The sequence below is a fragment of the Astatotilapia calliptera genome, chromosome 1 (genome assembly GCF_964374335.1).
Source record: "Astatotilapia calliptera chromosome 1, fAstCal68.1, whole genome shotgun sequence".
In the NCBI taxonomy this organism is placed as follows: Eukaryota; Metazoa; Chordata; class Actinopteri; order Cichliformes; family Cichlidae; genus Astatotilapia; species Astatotilapia calliptera.
Window position 1 is genome coordinate 39126761 of NC_137422.1, and position 18036 is coordinate 39144796.

Below are 18036 nucleotides of genomic sequence, written 5' to 3' on the forward strand. Positions count from 1 at the left end.
TCTGAGTCGTTCATGGATCCTGTGTCCTTTTTTCTCTGATTTAAATGTTTTAGACTCCCCACAGCTGCTGGTGGTCTGTGATGACGACACTGTGTGTGTTTGCAGTGTGAAGAGTGTGGAAAGCCATTCCCAGTGTCCAGACTGCTGACCTCAGAGCTGCTCACGCAGTGCGTCTTCTGTCGCCTCAAATCGCCACCCAGATACCGACCGCAGCCGCCACTGCTTACATGACTTCCTGCGCAGGAGGAAATGTTGTACTAAGTTTTGCAAGGTCTAGTTTTTAAACCGAAAATCGAATCTGATGTTAAAATGATTCCGAGTATGAAACTCTGTAATCCTGGTTCTGATAATGCTGCTGTATAAATAAATGTGTAAGTTCTTTGAGTCTGGAGTCACACATCTGTCTGCTTCCCAGGTGTTTGGTGGCTCATATAAGCTTTACATCACCTCCACCTCCACCCACGCTGCCAAGCTCATGAATCCAGTCTGAGGTGTTTCTGGATGGACTTCATATGTTCTGCTGTGTCTGTGGGTCCTTCCCAGTCTAAAGACATGCGTGTGGTGATTCGAAGTTGCCCACCTGTGTAAGCTCTCCAGGATGTGTCCAGCTGACCCACGTAGGTGGTTACACAGCATATCAATAAAGAGAGGTCCAAGGAAGGAAGCGAATATGATTTATTGAAGTACAGAATTCATTTTGAGATATTTGTCTCTGATGGCATTGAATCCCGGCGGGATCGGGATTAGTGCTGGGACGCCGGAGTCTAGACGCCAGTGGTGGAGATGAAGATGCTTGAATGGAGGTGGGTTGCACAAAGGCATCTGCAAGTGAAATGGCAGATGTGCACTGAGATTTAAAGTACGTGTAAAGGTTGATTGGCCTGAAAGATGATTGGACCAGACCAGTGATGTCACAATCAGCTGACAGCATGGGAAAGTGGAAGTGATGTGATGCGTAGATTAGCCACCAAACATCTGGGTGTGTTGAACTCAGCTGAAGTGACGCCTGAAATGCATCTTTGGATTTCAGTAACTTGTAGCTTTTTTAGATAAAGGTTAAGCGTAGTGGTTGATGATGTCATCGAGCTTTAGTTACACACACACACACACACACACACACACACACACACACACACACACACACACACACACACACACACACACACACACACACACAACAGGCTGTTATGTGAACAGTGACCTTTGTATTGAGACGTCTGTTTTAAACTGGACGCTGGAGAAAAGCACAACTGATTCAGATTTCATGCACAAACATACTTTATAACATTTGAAACTATTCAGTCTTTAATTTTCTACAGAAATCCGTCAGAGTCTGCGACGGCGTCTGCAGTGAGCTGCTGCGAGTCTTCGCCGCATCATTCGCTTCTGAGCGCGACTCCGCTGTGTTACAAAGCACCAAAGGTGAGGTCACATCAGTGACTTGATTTGCCACAAAAATGCGATTTTAGTCGAGTCGTGTGTTTCATAATCTGCGTTCGATGAGTCTGTTTTCTTTGCACTTTTTTCCACGTACAAACTTTTCCAGCTTTGACAGACAGAAAAACGTCCGTGTTTTTTCACTTGTGCTAATAAATCATCTTTGCCATCTCTCCTGGACTGGATTCGATGCTGAGATCTCGCTCTGGAGCGAAGTGTCGGACGGACTGATGTCGCCTCCAGCAGAGCAGCTGCTGATCTCCCATCATGTGATCACAGAGGAGGTTTTAAACATGGCGACCCCATCACGTGGAGCGTCCGCGCCGCGTCAGAAGGTGCTCTGTAGCAGACAGTGGCAGCCGCAGCCGGCCGGACACTCGTCCTGCCGCCGAAACCAGTCCATCATGTGACTGGTGTGTCCTCCGTGGCCGCAGCTCAGGCAGAAGTTGGAGGAGCCGCGGACGGCGACGTGACAGATGGCGCACTGGAAGGTGAGGCGCTTGCAGACAGCGCACTGCGTCCCACGAGCCTGACTGCGGCAGTGACAGCAGTACACGCCAAACTCTGCAGAGAGACGACAGAAGAAGAGCGTCAGCAACACCTGCGGACACAGAGCGTCTTCACCTGTGTGAGGTTTATCTTCCTCAGAGCTTTAAATACTTAGCTGTGCCTCTATTCTTTGTTTACTCTCTTCACATTCTTCTAACATTACAGTTTTCCTTTATAGAAAGAAACCTGAACACGTTTCTGATTGGTCAGATGCTGCAAACCCCGCCTCTTTCCTGTGTGTAGCTAGATAAACCCTGGGTTTACTCTTCGTGTGACTCCTTAGCTTGAATGATGATGGTAACTGAAGCTGGATAACAGAGACATGCTGGATAGTGCACAAGTGAATCAGAGGTGCAGGTGAGGTCGCTGCAGTGTAAGTTAGTCTAGTCACGCGTGTTATTTCATTGTTCTAACACATCAGCGACTTCTTCCCCAGAAGACGCACCGATGCCTTTGTGAGGTTCGGGTGGGCAGGAGGCGAACTTGAGCACTTCGGCTCTCTTGTCTCGCAGACCCCAGCGGTACAAGATTTCACCGTAGCACTTCTTAAAGTCGTCAAACTGCAGTGTGTTGGCCGGGTCCAGAAGCCTGCACAGGGAGAGGAAGTGACATCAGACTGACAGCTGGGCAGATATGATTAGGCGCAGCTGGAGGCGGAGCTATGTCACCTCTTGTTCATCACGTGCTGCTCTCGCTCGCGTTCTCGCGGGTCTGTGTAGCCCTGGTTGACATAGCGGTAGTCGTCGGGAGAGGATTCGCCCCACGGGTTGGCGTGCTCAGAGTCTCGACCTGGAAGTTAAACAAAAACAGGAGATGAATCCAAACATTCCCAGAGGCGGCGTGTGTGAGGAGCTGAGGAGCCTCACCTGGGTTCCAGGTGGTCGTGGTGATGGAGTCAGAGGTGCTGGAGCAGGAGCCCGAGGTGACGGAGCTGGACGTGTAGCTGGGCTGAGATAGCCAAACACACACATTACATCACTTCCTGTAGCTGATTTTACTGTAATGACCTAAACAAACCCTGTGGAGTCAGCTGGTGTGGAAGTCAAAGAGCCGAGTGGGCGCTTAAAGTTTTTATTTAAAAAATAAACTCTCATCCAAAACTAAAGCTAAAATCAATTCTTCTAAACAGGATTTCCCAAACATCACGGTACCTCAGCTCAGCTGTTTCCATTTCTGTCAATAAGCAGCCTTTAATCTGACTCACATAACGAGCGTGGTGCGGGGGGAACGCGGAGGCCCGTGACGTATGGTGCCCGAATAGTGCGTAAGAGTCTGGAGGCGGAGCCTGAGCTTTGAACACGCTGCACAGCATGGCCAGAGTCTGAACGTCACTTATCTGACTGTAGTGATCCAGGCTGAAACACAGAGAATCAACATGTGAATCAGCTGCTCCGTCACCCAAACCGAGAGCTCAACGCGGCACAGGCGTGGCGATCAGGAGCCTCAGCTTTGCTCTCAGTAACTCACAGAGTCTCCAGCAGGTGGCGTCCGAATGGGTGTCTGGCCCAAGGAGTCTCCATGTCCGGGTCAGAGTCTGGGCTCAGGTCCTGATTGGTTGCTGCAGACGCCAGAGCCCAAACCTGCACAGAGAGGCGGGTTTAGAAGAGGCGGACAGCACCTCTGGTTCAGTACTTTCTGCTCTCTTTATGTGGGGAACACTTCAGCCACAAACTAAACTCAGTTTTAACTAAACTCACTTTGCTTCCCTGTTCTGTGATTTTGTTACCTCGTCTCTAAAACCTTCCTGGCTCCACGTTTTGTATAGTTTCTACTTGTGTAGCATCAACAAAAGCATTCAAAATCTGATTCAAATGCAAGTTAAAAATAAAAAGGATGCAAGCACCAACCTTCGCCACGTCTCTGCGTCCGACAGCGAGCGCCGCTGCTGCGTTCTTCTGACACGTTTCCTGGATGTCGTTCATGTTCAGGCTGAAGAGAGAAAATAAACCTGTAACGATCAGCGCGAAACACGAACGTGAAGAATTTCTTTACATCACAACAGCCGTCATCTCGATGTTGTGAAGGCTTCTGGTGAGGGGGGGTAAATCCATCTTTTATATACAGTCTATGCTTTGGCTTTGACTGTCTGTGTGATAGTCGGGCGATCCAAACCTTCCTGCAAAGGCTCATTTCTCTTGTTCTCTCGATTGATTGTTGATTAGTTAATCTGACCTTTTCAATAAATAAAATAACAGAAATAAGTCAGAGACACAGTTTTCTTTCATAAGCAACTGAAAGGCATCAAATGCTCCTGTTTCAGAGGAACCAGAGGATTATTTTGGCCTTTACGCTCGGCTAAATCTGTTTAAATGAGTTTCTGTGAATCAGCTGTGATGTGACTCGAGTGGGTGAGTGTTTGTTTTACAGCCTCGTGTCTCACATGTAGTTCTCTCCCAGAGTTTTGTGGACGGGCAGCAGGCAGGAGATCTCCTGGATGATGACTTTTCCAGCCAGTTTGATCGGACGGTTGCCGTAGTCCGTCCCCTCTCGCTTCGTCTTAAAGCGGCGGGATTTCTAACAGACAGAGACAGACAGACAGACAGCGAGCCGAGAGGACACAACAGAGCACCACCTGATTAAAAGTGGGCCGGAGGACGGGGTTCTTCAAGAGCCCGTTCACACTGCGAGACGCTGACTGACCAAAGACTCCGAGCTTTGAGATTAAGTGATTGTTTGTTTTTAAGGGTACTTTTTGTAACTTTGTCCAGGGAGCTCTCCTCCCAGACCTGGATGACGGCATCAATAAGCTCCTGTCTGTAGCTGTTAGGCAGTGTCAGATGCACCGATACACAACGCCTACCAAAGGTCTCAGTGGGATTTATGCCTGAGGAACATGAGAGCCGGTCCATGGCATCACAGAGGATCTCTGGCCACGTGAGGTCAGGCACCAGGAGGAAATCAGCGTGCACGGGACCATCATGAGGTCTGACAGATACTGGTCCTACAGCCCCATGCAGCTCTCCTCCACCAGGCGACCCATCTCCTGGTAGCTCCTCCACACTCTTTGCTGGGAGACACAGCAAACCTGTGCTATCCTACCAGGTACCATCTCGTGCTACGAGCAGTGACGAGGATGGTTGTAAAAAGCTAAAGTAAAGAGAAATCGGTGAGGAGAGAGCGACGGTCTCATCGTGGTCTCGCCGGTGCACCTGTGGTCACTGTGATTTGAACCAAAGCAGGTCAAACGGATTCACAGTCCTATATTCTTCCTAACTGAAGTGTCCTCACTTTGTTATACTGCGATACTCGAGTCCTCCTTTGACTGTTTTGGACCACAGGAGACTTCAGAGGGGAATTCTTACACACCAGACTGTCGGGAGATCTTTTGGTGACCTCTAAAAAAGTCAGAAAACCAGAATCGAACTCGGGCCGCTGCACTCATCTTTCAGCACCTGTGTCACCTGTGACCTACGCCAGCGCCCTTTTTCCTCTCTTAAACCAGGAAGTGAAACTCTTGACATTAAAAATCTCACCTGGAAGGTCAAAGACAGGCCGGATTAACCCAACAACATTCTTCATGGGTCATAAACTTCACCTCAGCAGTTTCCGAGCCTTCCCGCAAAGATGTGTTTATGTGTTCACTCTGTTATTGATAAGAGGGCGATTAGTGCTGATTGATTGATCTCCATTTGATCGTCGTCCTCGGCAGCTCGCAGTGTGAACACGGTTAGCTTCCAGTTTAGTGACACACGATTATGCGGCCAAGTTATTTTCAATAATAAGTTGCAGCTCTGCGCTGAGACTTACCTGGACGTGTTAAATGTTAGTGAACATTCAAAGCTTCACACTTTGATGAGCAGACAGGAAGTCGGGCAGCAGGGTTATTGCAGCACCGTTACATGATTTAAGTTCAGTTATGTGCTCAGAATTATCGGTCATGCTAACGCTGCAAATTAACCTAAAATCACTGCGCTTTCATCCCACGCTACCTGAGGGAAGTTGCCTTTGCTGTGAACCTTTGGAGTTGCTGCTCGGTACAAGAAGCAAGAGGAAGTCTGTCTTTTATTTTGAAAAACAAAACAACTTAAATTCTTCGAGCACCAAAGCCCTGCAGCATCCAATCCAAGTGCAGCAAAGTAACCCCAGCTGCTCAAACGCCACCATCCTGATGTTAGCGTCTTTACATCAGCTTTGCCCCGAGAGCTTCTACCTCTGTGAGCCGCTGCTGAGGCCCGTGTCCAGAAACACGTCTGCGTCCACGCCACAGTTTCACGGATTCTTCCTTCACCCGCGCTCCACCTCTGCACCGCCTTTATCAAACCCTCGCTGACAGACGAACAGCACTCTGCTGTAAACTTACTAACTATGACAGACATGTTTTTTTAGCACTTTTAAAATGTACAAAACACTTTTTTCAAACCTTTGAGTTAAAACTTCTTCAGATTGTGACACGTGCAGTTTTTCACAGAGCGTAAATCAGCCCTGAGAGTTTCTCATGACACACTTAAATCCAGAACACATAATTTAATATTGTTATTAAATTAGCAGAATCAGGATGTGTTAGTCGAGGCGGCTGCAGCCAATCAGTGACATGCAAAAAAACCAAAGTTAACCCCGAACGCTGAGGAAAAGCCCAGAGCGAGGAGAGGAGAGGACGGAGGCGGAGATCAGGAAACGGGGATGGGTGCTCGGATGGAGGAGCTCAGTACCGGCCAATCGTGGAGGGTTTGGACAGACCAGCGGCGGGAGGCAGAGATTGGGAGCTTCGGATAGTAAGGAGGAGGAGTGGCCCACAGCGGCATGGGGGAAGGGGAGCGGGTGATTGGCCGGAGAGAAACAGGAACACAGGAATAAAAAAACAAAACAAACAGAAACTGATCAGAGAGGACGGGACAGGAAACAGCAGCAGCGTTCAGCTCGACAGAGGCGAGCGGCGAGGGTTCTACTTCCTGTCAGGGTCCAGACTCAGGAGTGTTTCTTCACACCTCACTTACACATGAGTTTGTTTGGCAGCACTTTATAACAGCCTGTGACTGAGGCAGAGATTGTTTTAAAAACTAATTCTTATAGAAATGACAACATCAGCGTTCCCTTCCATATCGAAGCCTGTCAGATGTCACGCCCTGATTCGTCACATGACCTTTTCCAAGAAGAAAACAAATACACAGGCTTTAACTGCCAGCGGTTAATTCAGCGCGGATACACAGCTGCCGCTAAGCTAGCCAGAGCTTCCAGCAGTTCACTGCGGCCCCCCGCTGGGCCCAAGCGCCAAGGATGTGTATGTTTATTTTAGCTCACGTAGCTTTTCAGCCATTTTTACACAAAGAAACAATTAAAAACACCAGGCAGATGTTATGGCTGTTCAGCTGATAGCCACCAGCTTACTTTCCACTGTTCTGATTTTAATGGCCAACAGGGGGCGCTACTCTGGATGCAAAAAGACTTCAAAGCCATACAGACAACAGGAAACAGCCTTCGACTCCGTGCTCTGATGATGATCTTATTGTCTGTAATACTGAGTAAAACATAAATTATTCATCAGGAGAGAGGATTACACAGCCGTCAGCCAATCAGTGTGCACGGTGCGATCAATCACAAGCTGTTACCCAATCAGTGTGCGGTGTTCTTGGGTTGTCACTCAGATCCACCCGTCTTCCGTCAAACGCTCAGCTCGAGCCATCCAGAACAGGCTTCACCAAACAACCGGTTTCCATCTTTTATACGATGAACAGTTTCACTTTTATAAGTGGTGCATATAAAAGGCTAAAGCAGCCACAGGTCTAACAGGTCCTCTGACACAAACGCTAGAAGCTGCTGCACAGTTCAACTCTGCAGGTCAAGTTCCAACCGCCTACAAACAACAACGCCCAGTGTACGGGAACGGTCATGTGATATTTGTTTCCATGCATGTCGGCTCACTCTTTATTCTGGGCTCATCTAAAAGGGAACTCCTTTCTGGATTATCTGCAACCTTAAAAATAAATCGGTGTTTGATTTGAGTGTCACAGCCAGAACAAAAGCCCAGCTCAACCCAGAAGGCTCAACATTAGAGGACTGGTATGATATTTCTGTAATGCAAAGAATCCTCTATCTCACAACAAACAACACATGTTCTGTTTTCTGTAATCAGCCTGCAGACAGAGGAAAGCTGAGGTCACTGTAAACACATCAAAGCAGCGACAGCTGTGAAACTAACGGTGCTGAGACCATTTTCAGAGTGGACGAATCTTAACACAGTGTTATGACTGAGACCCCGAGAGACTCCCGGGAAAACTAGAGGCTAAACTAAAGGGACCTGTGTGTGTGTGTGTGTGTGTGTGTGTGTGTGTGTGTGTGTGTGTGTGTGAGAGAGAGAGGGTCTCACCCGTTCTTTGTAGTAGAAGGAGGAGATGGAGACGGTGTCTTTATCCGAGCGAGTCGGGCTGCCGCTGTAAAGCCGCAGAGTGCTCTGAGACTCTGAACGCATCTTCATCGGAGTCAGGACCCCGCTGTGATAGGCCGACAGAGCCGACAGGGACCTGAACACGCACACACACACACGCAGGTTCGTGTACTTTATCCGAGCTCCATCAAACAGAACCACAACAGTTTATAACCACAGCTCGCATCCACAGACATGTTTGGATGTTTCATTATCAGACGGATACAACGAAACAAAAAACATCCATTTAAAAGGAAAATGTTTGGATTATGTTAATTTAATGCACTTTTCTTTAATATGTCATAAATACCTGGATAAAAACCAAACTGAGCACATCCATGTCGGCTAAAAATCAAAAGTCACTGCTCAAAGCCTTCAGGATTAGAGCTGCAGGGACACTTTAAAGTTTGTCTCCATCATGAGAACAAAACATGAACACATCGCCATGAAAACAGGCGCTGACACGGGAGGAGATCCGACGCCACTTTGCACAAAGAATTTTCAAGATAAGTTGTAAACTTTGCGTCATCTGTTTCCTACAAATCTGATGTTTGTTTATAAAAATGTAAAGAAATGTTGACATGATTGTTAAAAAAAAGAGGTGTGGTATCTTACCTGGGAGTGGGCTCTGTGGGCGGGGCAGAGCGGTGCATGGTTATCGGTCGGGTGAAGTAAACGAGACAGCCGGTGCCACAAAAGCGAGCTCCGGATGTCCGAGGGAACGGGATGTTGGCGTCCTGGAAGGAAGCAGAAATCTCCTGTGACACTTTGAGAGCGTCAGGCAGAAACGACCCTTCAGCTGTCACATGGAGAGGACAGAAGAAAACTATCCTGCACAGAGTAGGTTACCTGGTGCAGGTGTTACCTGGTAGGAGCCGTAGGTGTTGGTGACTCGAGGAAACGCCTGCAGGGACGGAGTGACGGGGTTGGACAGGACGAAGGGGCCGGAGGCCGGACTGTCCTCCTGCGTCTGAGACAGGAAACAGACAGAGCAGTGATTGGCTGAGATTTTGTTACAGTCACATGACTGTTTTCCTATACCAACATAAACTTATGTAAAAGATAAACAAAAACAAAAATTATTTGTACATGAAATTCAACAGAATATCCCTTATCCTTCTCAGGGTCACGAGGGGGAGCTGGGATATATCCCAGCTACCGTAGAGCGAGAGGCGGGTACAACCCGGACAGGTCGCCAGCCTGACGCAGGGCTAACACAGAGACAGACAACCATTCACATCACAGTCACACCTACAATCAATTCACCAATGAACCAACCCCACTAACTGCAAGTCTTTGGACGGTGGGAGGAAGCCGGAGTACCGGAGAGAACCCACGCACACGCAGGGAGAGCATGCAAACTCCACACAGGAAGACCCCGGAGTCAAACTAAGGACCTTCTTGCTGTGAGGCAACAGTGCTAACCACCACACCACCCTCACCAGAATACAGCAAACAAAGTTTCCCCACAAAACAGAGCCTACACCTGCGAGAGCGAGACAGGTGGTAGTGGAGCAGCGCCCCCAGGTGTGGTCCGTTTAAAGGTTCTGGTGTTGCTGGTGGAGGACTTCAGGGACAGACACGTGACGTTATTCTCACCATATCAGACTCCAAGCAGGACACGAGCTGTCGGACGCACGGCTCCAGGCAGTTCTGGTTCCTCTTCACCTTCTGCAGAGACGTGTCTCTGAGGATCTGAGCACAGGGAGACGCCTCAAACACAGACCTCACTGAACTACAGCTTCAATCACAGTCAGTTTGATTTAAAAAATACAGAAGAAATCAGAGCGTGAGCTGCATGCAGCCTCCAGCATACACAGGTCTGGTTTACTGACAGCGTGGTGCGTTCGGGTACCTTCTGGATCTTGGTCTTCATGGCAGAGGGGATGGTCGTCGGGGAGACAAACTGGAAGGTGGGCGCGGCGTTGTTTGGATACTGAGCCGGAAACTTTACCACCAGGTGAACCTGATGGCTCCCGAAATGAGCCGACACCACGCAGCTGTGGTTCAACGCGTCCATCTACACAAAACAAACATCACCAATCAGTCTGATTTCAATGATCGTCCATCAGTGAGCTCAGGACTGCTCGCCCTCCTTTGAAACGTTTCCTCACTACCATCAGGCACCAGCTCACCTCCACGTTGACGTTTCTAATCTGCAGGTTGACCAGAGAGAACTCCTGCTGCAGAGTCTGAGCGAGACCTGAACCTGCCGCCGAGTCCTGAAGACCTCCAGCAGTCAGAGACCCGTCCTGATCTGAGAGATGCATACAGAAAGGTCAGAGGTCAGACTCAGACTGGACCTGGATCAATGTTACATCTGCTTACAGTCAGAGTTTTCTAATATCCTCTGCTGCAGCCTCACGCGTTCCTGGAACACTTCTTTTCGCATGCTTTCATATAGTTTCACATTGAGACGGTAGTGACGTCTGTGTTAGCCGTCAGTTAGTGTGCAGTCAGTGAAACGTGTGAAGGCAGCTCGTCGTCTCACCCTGCAGGCTCTCCGAGGCGGGGCCCCCGCTCTGCTGGCCCTCCGACTCCTGAGACGACAGAGGCTTCTCCGACTCCGCGGTGAGGGACATCGCGTCCATCAGGTCCTCCTGCACGTCACTGACACACAGCTACACAACAAAAAAACAGCACAGATATCAGCCAATCAAGTCTCTGTGTGAGCTCGTCCCCGTGACGCCGCGTGCTGACCTTCTGCAGCTGAGGATCCACCCTCCATATCCTCAGAGTCTGATCTCTGGACCAGGTGACCAGCTGGTAGTCCTTGGAGCCTGCAGGGGAAACAGCGACAGGGCGTCACTGAAGAGGAGAGAAAACAGCCACAAACCTCCGCTCTGCTTTTCCCCATCTCTGCAGCGAGTTTCACCTTCTTTCTGCGGCCGCCACTGGAACTCCAGCACCACGTCGTCGTGTCCCACGAAGGCGTGGACGGGGCTGTTGAGGTCGAGCGTACTCCACAGTAAAAGGCTGTTCTCCCTCCTCAGCTGAGGAACCATCACCGTGACCAGACCATTGGAGAACGGCTGACGAGGCAAAAACACACTGAGCTGCTTTTTCCTCAGTTTTATAACCAAGCGCAAATCCAGCGAGTCTGCATGTGACTGGAGGATGCACAGCAAACTGCACAAATCCAGATTTGACCACGGTTATAACCCGCTCGGGGCAGTTACTGAGCCGCTGCGCTTGTTAGCAGGGTGCTAAAGGTTCGCTTGGATCCGAGTGATGTAAATTTCCTCAGCACGCGAAGGCGCCGTGCCCCCCAATTTGTTGTGATCTGATGCTAAGGCAGCAGAAACTGTGACCCCAGGCGAACCAGGAAATATAAGCTGTCTGTGTGCATTTCACCACGAGCAGCACCCTGCAGGAGGGTGGAGGCCGTGATGGAGGCCATGAAGTCATCATAAAAGTGGACACAGATCAAAGGATCTGAGGGTTTTTCCCCTCACACACTTCTACACAGCCTGCAGTATTTTTGGAACCAGAGTGGCGCCCCCTGCTGACCATTAACATGAATGCAGGGTTAAGGCACTTCCATGTTTGCTTCACCTGTCAGACCCTGAAGCTTCATCCTTTTTATCCCACTACAGAAGCACAAACACGAGGCCGACACTCACCGTGTACCTGGCCTTCCACACCGGCACCTGACACGACAAGATGTTCAGGTACTTCCTGGGCTGCCGGTAATCCCAAAACTGCACAAAACATGAAAAGTTTATTTTTCAGATGTTTTTCTGCTCGTGTGCATTTAAAGAATTATTTAAACATGTCTGCGGTGCTTTTGTGTCTCTTTTTGGTGATTTGGGTCTTTCTGTGGTGTTTTTTCATCCCTCTGTTTTGGTTTTAGGCGAATCAGCTGGTTGGTTTTGCTTTTTCTTCCTCGTGAGCCTGTTCAGTAACACAATACTCTGAGAGCTTTGAGTGCTCAGGTAGAGTAGAGGTCACACTGACAGACGCAGCTCTGAATTCTGTTTTTCCAGCTGGGACGTGCGTGCGACAGGATGTGAATCTGCTGTTTCTCGAGTGTTTCGCATGCTTATTTGTGGCCTCTGGGTTTTCTCTGCTCTCACCCTCACTGAGTTGTCCTGGCTGGACGTGGCGAAGATGAACTCGCTGTCCGGATGCCAGTCGAGGCCGTGGATCTTGGACAGGTGAGCGGCCACGTATTCTGCCGCCGTGTTCGGCTTCTGCTCAGAGGAAACACGCACCGTGAGACGATTGAGTGCGTTCACGTGCACACGTCAGCCCGAAGCCAGTGAGTCAGGACGGGAGCGCTCACCCTTTTGTCCCAGATCCGAACGTCACCGTCGTGACTGGACGCCAGCAGGTTCTGGTTCTTCTTGTTCCACTTCACCTGAGACGCCCCAGCTGGCAGGAGGGAGAACTAGTTTGTAATTAGAGAGTTAACCAAGCAAAGTTCATCCATCACTACAGCTGACTTTAACATTCAGTTGCTTTTTTTCCCACATAATATTGCATTTAAGAGCAGTTATGGTGCATTCAAAGACACTCAGCCATCTGGACGTCTCAGGTTTGCTGTCGTTTATCCAAAAGACAAAAAAAGAAAGAGAGAAACAAAACAAACCAAATGTAGTAAAAATGTGATTTCTGATTGGATTAAACTCAGTCTCCGCCTCTGCTCACAGCTGCATCAGCACATGACAATAATAACCAATGAAAGGCCGGAGATCAGTGATAACGATTACTTTTTTCAAGTAACGAGTAAAGTAAGGGACCAGTGTTACTTTCCTGTAAGCACGCTGCACTACTAAACCGTGATTTTGTTTGCGAGTGTCCCATGAAGATGACGTCCGAGCGTGCGACGTTCGTGGTAACAGACGTGTGCAGATCAACAACGGGTAATATGGAGTGCAGGGAGAGTACGACTGTGCAGCGTTTAAAGCGTGGAAGTACTCACATTACTTTGAGTTTGATTCCAGAAAAAGTGACAAAAACATTAGTGTCCGCTGTTCACTCTGCGTGGGAAGAAAACTTTTTACAGCGAAGAAAATCCCAAAACTTCTGAGCGAGCAGCGAGCTCGCTGCCACGGGAATGTGAAATTCACAGAGAAACCTCCGGATCCTCCCACTGACACGACCTCTACGGCACACCTGCACCAGGGCAAACCTCCACCCGCCCCACTCCTGCTAAACAGGTGACCACAGATTTAAGATTGACAGGACTCAGTCCTGTCCTGTAATGGATTAAAAGTCCTGAATGTTTGATTTTATTTCTTTCTGCTGTGTTTTACTTGCATCTATTTGAAGTGTAAACACAAAACATTATTTTATTTTCTGCGCTGGAATAAAGAGAAACAGTAGAATTGGGCTGAAAGGTCTGTCGCTTTATTACATATTCATGTGTGTCATGTTTTTAAAAAGTAACTGAGTAACTAATTACTTTTGAAAATAATCAGTAAAGTAATGAGAATACTTTTTTGGAGAAGTCATCAGTAATTAGTTACTAATTACTTTTTTCAAGTACCTTGACCAACACTGATCATTACAATGTAAAACCTCTAAAGTACTTCAGACGTTGTTACTGTTTGAAATCATTTATGGTTTCATTTCATGTAAAACTGTTGGGTGTGACTTCCTCGACCCGCTGGTTCTAAATTTTAGCAGTTATTAGGAACTGATATATACATTACGAAGTAATTACCAGCTTGAACACATTTGCCTAAATCTAAATGGAGACTTTTCAAGGATCCCCTTAGAAGTTGACATGAAATCGTTTATAAATGACAATAAAGCTGAGACGCTACGCTGATGCAAAACTGAAAGTGTTGGCGAGGCAGTGAGGACGGTAAAGAGAAAAACATATGAATGAATAAATGAGCAAAGAAAAAGCTTGTTTGGTGTTTACATCGGTAAAGTGCGCGCTCTCTGCTCTGCCCTCTCGTTTAATCCTGAGCCCGACTCCATCAGGACATCAGGCTTTCGTGGACGCGTCCCCTTATAGCACACAAACCAGCCTAACTCTGACTGACTGTGAGGAGGTCAGTTAGACTCAAACTGAATGTGTCAGCTGTGTGAGGTCATGTGGACACTGACGGAGGAAACAGTCCCGCCCTTTAAATACTCACCGACCGCGGACAGCGCCAGCGTGGGTTTCCGAGTGTCTCTGTGGGGTCAAAGAATCAAAAATCACTCAGAAGTATTGTCGGGATTCTTCAGACGATCACCACTTCCCTGTGACCTCTTAGTCTAACTGATGATGTCAGGCTAAGAGAAGCCAGATAACAGAGATATCCTGGGTTTGTTAAACCAGCTTCGTAGTCCAGGCCACGAATCAGGATAAAGATAATTTTACCAGCGAAGCTCGTCGTAAGCACACTTGTTATATAGGTTACATGTTAATGCGGGAACGTGTGAATGTTTTGTCTTAGACAGATAATAATAAATAATAAACATGATACTGGAAGGTCTTCCTTTGCTCTGACCTGGTGTCCCAGATGTAGATGTAGGTGTCCACGGAGCTGGTGACCAGGAACTCGGGTTCAAACCAGGACCAGTCCAGATCGCTGCGGACACGAACACATCAGTGAGGCCGGACCGCGTTTACCCGCTGATGGGTGCGTTTGATTTGATCTGCTGTTACCTGATGACCCGGGTGTGCCCCTGCAGGGAGGTGTGCGTTTCGCCGCAGCCGTCCCTCCACGAGTACAGATCCACCCGCTGGTTACTCTGAGGACAACACGCACACACGTTCAATACACACTGGGAAACACACAAACCCTCCACCTTCTTTACCTACACGACATTATTTCTGTTGCGATGATTTTATGATGAATTATTCTGGAGGTCTCACTCACAGAGGCGGCGAAGACGTGGGCGTCTGATCTGTGCGGGTTCCACTGGACCGTCCCCACGTCCCACTTACTCTGTCGCCCGATTTTCCGCGACGGTTCAGACGGCAACTCCAGGTTCACCAGGTACAGGAAGCGACGCCTGCGGCACGATTACGGTGACAGAAGGTAAAATCGTGTGAATTTAAAATCTTCAATCATTAAAAATTACAAAAATATGCTGCAGGAGAAATGAAGCATTTGTCACTGGAGAACAGGAACAACACAAATGAAGCCACTAGCCACTCCAACATCATTGTGAAGTTTGCGGACGACACTACAGTGGTGAGACGGCCTACAGGGAGGAGGTCAGCGCCCTGACCCACTGGTGTCGAGACAACCATCTCACCCTCAACGTCGCAAAGACAAAGGAGTTGATAGTGGACTTCTGGAGGTGCAGAGAAGTACACACCCCCATCACCATCAACGGCGCTGCTGTGGAGAGTGAGCAGCTTCCGGTTCCTTGGAGTACATCTGGCTGAGGATCTTACGTGGTCAGTACACACAAACAAAACAGTGAAGAAGGCCCAGCAGCGCCTCTTCTTCCTCAGGAGACTGAAAAGATTCGGCATGAGCCCCCGCATCCTCAGGACCTTCTATCGCTGTGCCATTGAGAGCATCCTCACTGGATGCATCACCACCTGGTATGGCAACAGCACCGCCTACAACTGCAAAGCTCTCCAGCGAGTAGTGCGGTGCTCTGAACGGATAATTGGAGGTGAGCTTCCCTCCCTCCAGGACATCTACAGGAAGCGCTGCCTGAGGAAAGCGGGGAGGATCATCAAGGACTCCAGTCACCCCAGCCATAAACTGTTCAGACTGCTTCCATCAGGAAGGAGGTTCTGCAGCATCCGGTCCCGTACCAGCAGACTGAGAGACAGCTTCTTCCATCAGGCCATCAGACTGCTGAACACGTCATAGACACCTCAGCTTCACTACTGGAACTTCAACATTATGCACTCCACACTGTATATAAATGCCACTTGTTTTGCACATGTCCAACTGCCAACCTCTGTATATTTTATTTTATTGTTTATTCTATTTAATTTTTTAAATGTGTATATACACACACACACACACGTAGATATACATATTTAGTATACACATTCAGTAATGTGCATACACTCTTATATTGTACACATATTTATTCATATAACTCTCAGATTTAGCCGTTCTTATATTTTGCTTGTTTTATGTTATTGTATTTTGCACACCTGCTTGTGAAGCTCACACACAAGAATTTCACTCACATGTGCTGTACCCGTGCACCTGCACATGTGATGTGACAATAAAAGTGATTTGATTTGAAGTAAATATGAGAAAAAATATATTAATTATTATTACCTCAATATCTGTATCTCATTTGTATCTCTTAATCTTAGATCATTTAAAATTTTATTACAGCTGACTTTGTCTCAGTGTTAACTTCTTATTAATAATATTTTTTTTAATTAATATTTGACTTTTCTTAACCAAAGTTTGACTTTCTTGAAACTCTAAATAATGACATAAAAAATTTCATAGCTGCAAATTTCAAATGTTTTCATGTCATAAATCATAATGAAGTTGATTTTTTATATAAATATAGATCGTTTTCACTTTTTTATCTTTATTAACTTTTTAATAATTTAAGTATCCTGTCATTCTGATACTAACTTATTATTAATGTATTATTACTACACTTATGTTCCTTCTCGCAAACATTTATTGTAGCTCAGCGGACAGAGCTGCTCTGAAACTGAATAATTAACTGACTAATGAGTAATTACGAGCCTCTGATGTGACATTAAACACATTTCATTATTTGTTGTTTGAGAAAAAGGACTGTGGCGCGTTCAGGTGACCCAAACTTACCCGGACAGCACAGCGTGGGAGCCCAGGCAGTCCACGGACATGGCGGTGGCCTGAAAACACGAGACAAAAGCAGCAGTGACAGTTTTTAATTTTAGCTAACGCCGTGTAATTTTCACTGTGCCTATTTTAGTGACAATCAAAATTCAAACAGAATTAAAATCGTCGAACTTCAGTTCAGAGAGATTTCCTCTCATTCAGAGCAGATGTGCTTTTCCCTGAATTAAACGTGAGATTAAAGACGAAGTAACCTTTGCTGCTGACACAACGAAGCTTTCAGGTGATATTAAATTACCCGATATGATCATTTATTATCAACTTGTTTCTGTTTATTTTACTATTACATATACAGATATTCAAAAATTATCAAAAATGTTTGGAGTCTGCGCTTTTAAAAGTGACCAGAACAACTATTCAAGCACCTGAATTACTGATTAACTTCGGTGCCACATAAACAACTCCATCGATTAATCGATTAAAAACATTCAACTGGATCGATCTACAACAAACACTAAGAAGAAGTCCGGGTGATTAAAAAAAATAAAATAAAATAAGATAAATAAATAAATAACAAAAAAAAAAAAAGTCCGGGTGATTCAACTTGGACTGAGCAGTTTTCTCTTTTACGAGACTTTGAACGCTCCCTGACCTGCGCGCGCAGGCGCTTTGTACAAACATGAAATTAAAAATATAAAAATAAAAATAAATAAAAAAAGAAAGAAAAACTCACCTGGGCGTCTCTAAACTCCACCACAACATTCTCACTGCTCCAGCGAGCCGCCATCTTTCTCCCTCTCCTACCGTCAACAAACACCACGTGACGCTAAAGTGACGTGACGTTCAGGACAGTGGGAACAACACGCAATAACAGCCGCGATCTGTTCTATATAATTACTGTATATAAAATATGAGTTACATTAATACATCGATTAAAATAATACACGAATTAAATAAGAAAACAAACGTTTCACTTTTTTAAAAACA

At 47.1% G+C, this 18036-nt stretch overlaps 2 protein-coding genes across 3 annotated transcripts in view; one reads left to right on the forward strand and one right to left on the reverse strand.

Annotated features, from left to right (window-relative positions):
• The window catches only part of LOC113026953 (WD repeat-containing protein 88), a 30031-nt gene extending 28274 nt beyond the window's left edge, over positions 1–1757 (forward strand). The window contains exon 16 of the mRNA XM_080303623.1: positions 106–1757. Within this exon, the coding sequence (XP_080159749.1) occupies positions 106–231 (126 nt within the window). The 3' untranslated portion in view covers positions 232–1757. The remainder of the gene's footprint in view (positions 1–105) is intronic.
• Positions 1261–18009, reverse strand: wdr59 (WD repeat domain 59). Of its 2 annotated transcripts, XM_026176325.2 has the most exons (27): positions 17783–18009; positions 17056–17105; positions 15169–15304; positions 14955–15040; positions 14797–14877; positions 14440–14477; positions 12633–12721; positions 12424–12540; positions 11971–12048; positions 11223–11379; positions 11048–11127; positions 10839–10968; positions 10483–10604; positions 10203–10367; positions 9947–10042; positions 9213–9317; positions 8963–9084; positions 8291–8444; positions 6636–6689; positions 4367–4500; positions 3834–3915; positions 3454–3566; positions 3191–3341; positions 2853–2934; positions 2655–2775; positions 2432–2574; positions 1261–2001 (listed from the first exon to the last, which is right to left on the reverse strand). In XM_026176325.2, the coding sequence occupies exons 1-27, from the start codon at positions 17834–17836 to the stop codon at positions 1766–1768; spliced, it is 2976 nt and encodes a 991-aa protein (XP_026032110.2). In that variant the 5' UTR covers positions 17837–18009; the 3' UTR covers positions 1261–1765. The 2 variants fall into 2 exon arrangements, with proteins under 2 accessions (XP_026032110.2, XP_026032119.2); XM_026176334.2 differs by lacking the exon at positions 6636–6689.
• Between the last annotated feature and the right edge of the window lie 27 nt (positions 18010–18036).